At 38.4% G+C, this 2,094-nt stretch overlaps 1 protein-coding gene across 1 annotated transcript in view; it reads left to right on the top strand.

Moving 5' to 3' along the window:
* Positions 1-2,092, top strand: part of LOC119585994 — a 23,226-nt gene extending 21,134 nt beyond the window's left edge. Inside the window, exons 13-15 of the mRNA XM_037934706.1 lie at positions 99-277; positions 394-426; positions 504-2,092. Coding sequence (XP_037790634.1) covers positions 99-277; positions 394-426; positions 504-2,092 — 1,801 coding nt within the window. The remainder of the gene's footprint in view (positions 1-98; positions 278-393; positions 427-503) is intronic.
* Positions 2,093-2,094: the final 2 nt, after the last annotated feature.

Here is a 2,094-nt window from a genome sequence, read left to right as displayed (position 1 = left end):
AGTAGTCATAGTACCAGTAACAGGAACAACAGTAATAGTTTTTAAGAAAAGGAAATAAAATCACGTTTATTTGAGTTGTCGTGTCTCAATTCTTACAGGATACCACCGCCCAGTTTATCAAGCCAAATCCTGAAGGTCTCTGCCAAGATTACAATGTACAGTCTCATTGGGTATGGTGTGTATAAGTGTTTGCCAAGTGCGGCTAAGTCCATGATCCACTCTTCTGTCCAATCTACGGTGTTGACGCTGAAATCCCTACCAGAACAATGGACAAAGTAAATGGTAGGTTTAATAGTAGGGTTAGGATTTGGGGAAATTGCTCAAGTGTGATGTAAAAGGGGGTAGATAATAAATTTTTTATGCTTGCATATGTCTTCCTATGTGTTTTTTTAGGCTTGATAAACTGCAATATGATGATCTTACACAGTATGGGTCTGTCCTTTAAATAAGGTATTCAGTAATTTGAATTACACTGATTGTAGATATACTCTTCTTAATTTCAGAATTGAATGAAACTCACTGTACGGGAAGAAAAGAAGAAAATATTATGGAAGGAATTGAAAAAGTTATAGATAGCCCTACATTTGCAGAAACATCAACACTGCCATTAAACACTGATTCCAGATGTAAAAAACAATTAGAATCCATTAGTGATCATGCAACTCTTCAGCCAATCAGTCGTGTAGGTGGAGGAAATGGGGAAACAGAATGCACGAGTGAAAGTTCCAGCTCCTACAAAGAGAAGAGCAAACCTTTCAATCTTAGAGCCAACAAGACAGGAGGAGGTTTATATCCTCTGCTCCTGGCTGGAGAATTGAAAGAAGGTGAATGTGAAGGTAACGAAGGTGCACATTCTGATTTGCCAACAAGCAAAAAAAGAAGGAAAATGTGTGAAGAACATGCTTTGTCTTTGATAGCCCCTGGAACTAGGGAAGAGGAGGTTATATCTTGTGTGAAAGGATTAAATAACTGCGATAAGGTTGATAAACCTTCTGCATTAAGTGTGCCAGATTTAGTTTTTAATAATTTGAAAAAGGAAGAAAGAAGAGTGAGTGATGAATCCGAGCCGAGTACATTGAGTGTGAGAAATACACCAGAATACATAGGATGCCATCAAGCTGAAGATGAATATGAGCATGTTGTGTGTGGTCTCATATATTGTGCATCGTCATTTCCAGGTTCAAGTATTGACATGGTAAAATTCAATGCTGATCAGATTGAGGGTTGTAAGTGTGCAGGTACTTGTTCTAAGGACTGCACTTGCATTGTTCAATTTGGACAACCATATAAAGATGGAAAACTTGATGCAGGTTATGGAATCAACCCTATATTTGAGTGCAATGATGAATGTGGTTGTGATGAATGTTGTCCTAATCGCCTAGTCCAAAAAGGCCCATTGAATGGATTAGAAATTACATTATATTCAGAGAAGGGTTTTGGTGTTCGAACTACATATTTCATTCCCCAAAATTCATTTGTGTGTGAATATGCTGGGGAACTCATCAGCATCCAAGAAGCAAAAATTAGATTTGAAAAACAAAAGGAAAATGAGTCCAATTACATTTTAGTAATGAGAGAGCATTTTGGAGGTGAAAAGACTGGACCACAGATTACAGTCGTCGATCCTACAGTTATTGGAAATTTGGGGCGATACATTAACCATTCTTGCAGTCCAAATTTGATAGTCGTTCCAGTTAGAATAGACAGTATGGTTCCAGTGGCAGCATTATTTGCCATTCGAGATATACAGCCAGGAGAAGAGCTCTGCTATGACTACGATTCCAGCAACAACATCAGCGGAGCCTCTCAGCTTGCTATGAATATGTCGTCATTACAGAGAGGGAGAAGCAGCTTATTCAGAGACCTTTCATTTGAAGATGCTCAGAACAGTGTTACATCATCTGCAGTGGCTACAAGCTCAGGAGAAAATCAAGAAAATTACTCCCAAAGTGGCTACAAGCAACAAGAACAGGTTATGAAGATGCTAAATGTTGCTCATGAATCAGGATCCAAACCAGTGATCTCCAAACCATGTTTGTGTGGATCAGAAAATTGTAAGGTGTTCTTACCTGTAAACAATATGTTGTTTTAGGT

Source organism: Penaeus monodon, chromosome 20 (assembly GCF_015228065.2).
Source record: "Penaeus monodon isolate SGIC_2016 chromosome 20, NSTDA_Pmon_1, whole genome shotgun sequence".
NCBI lineage: Eukaryota > Metazoa > Arthropoda > Malacostraca > Decapoda > Penaeidae > Penaeus > Penaeus monodon.
Note: the sequence above shows the minus strand (reverse complement) of the source record. Positions and strands in the feature narration are given on the sequence as shown.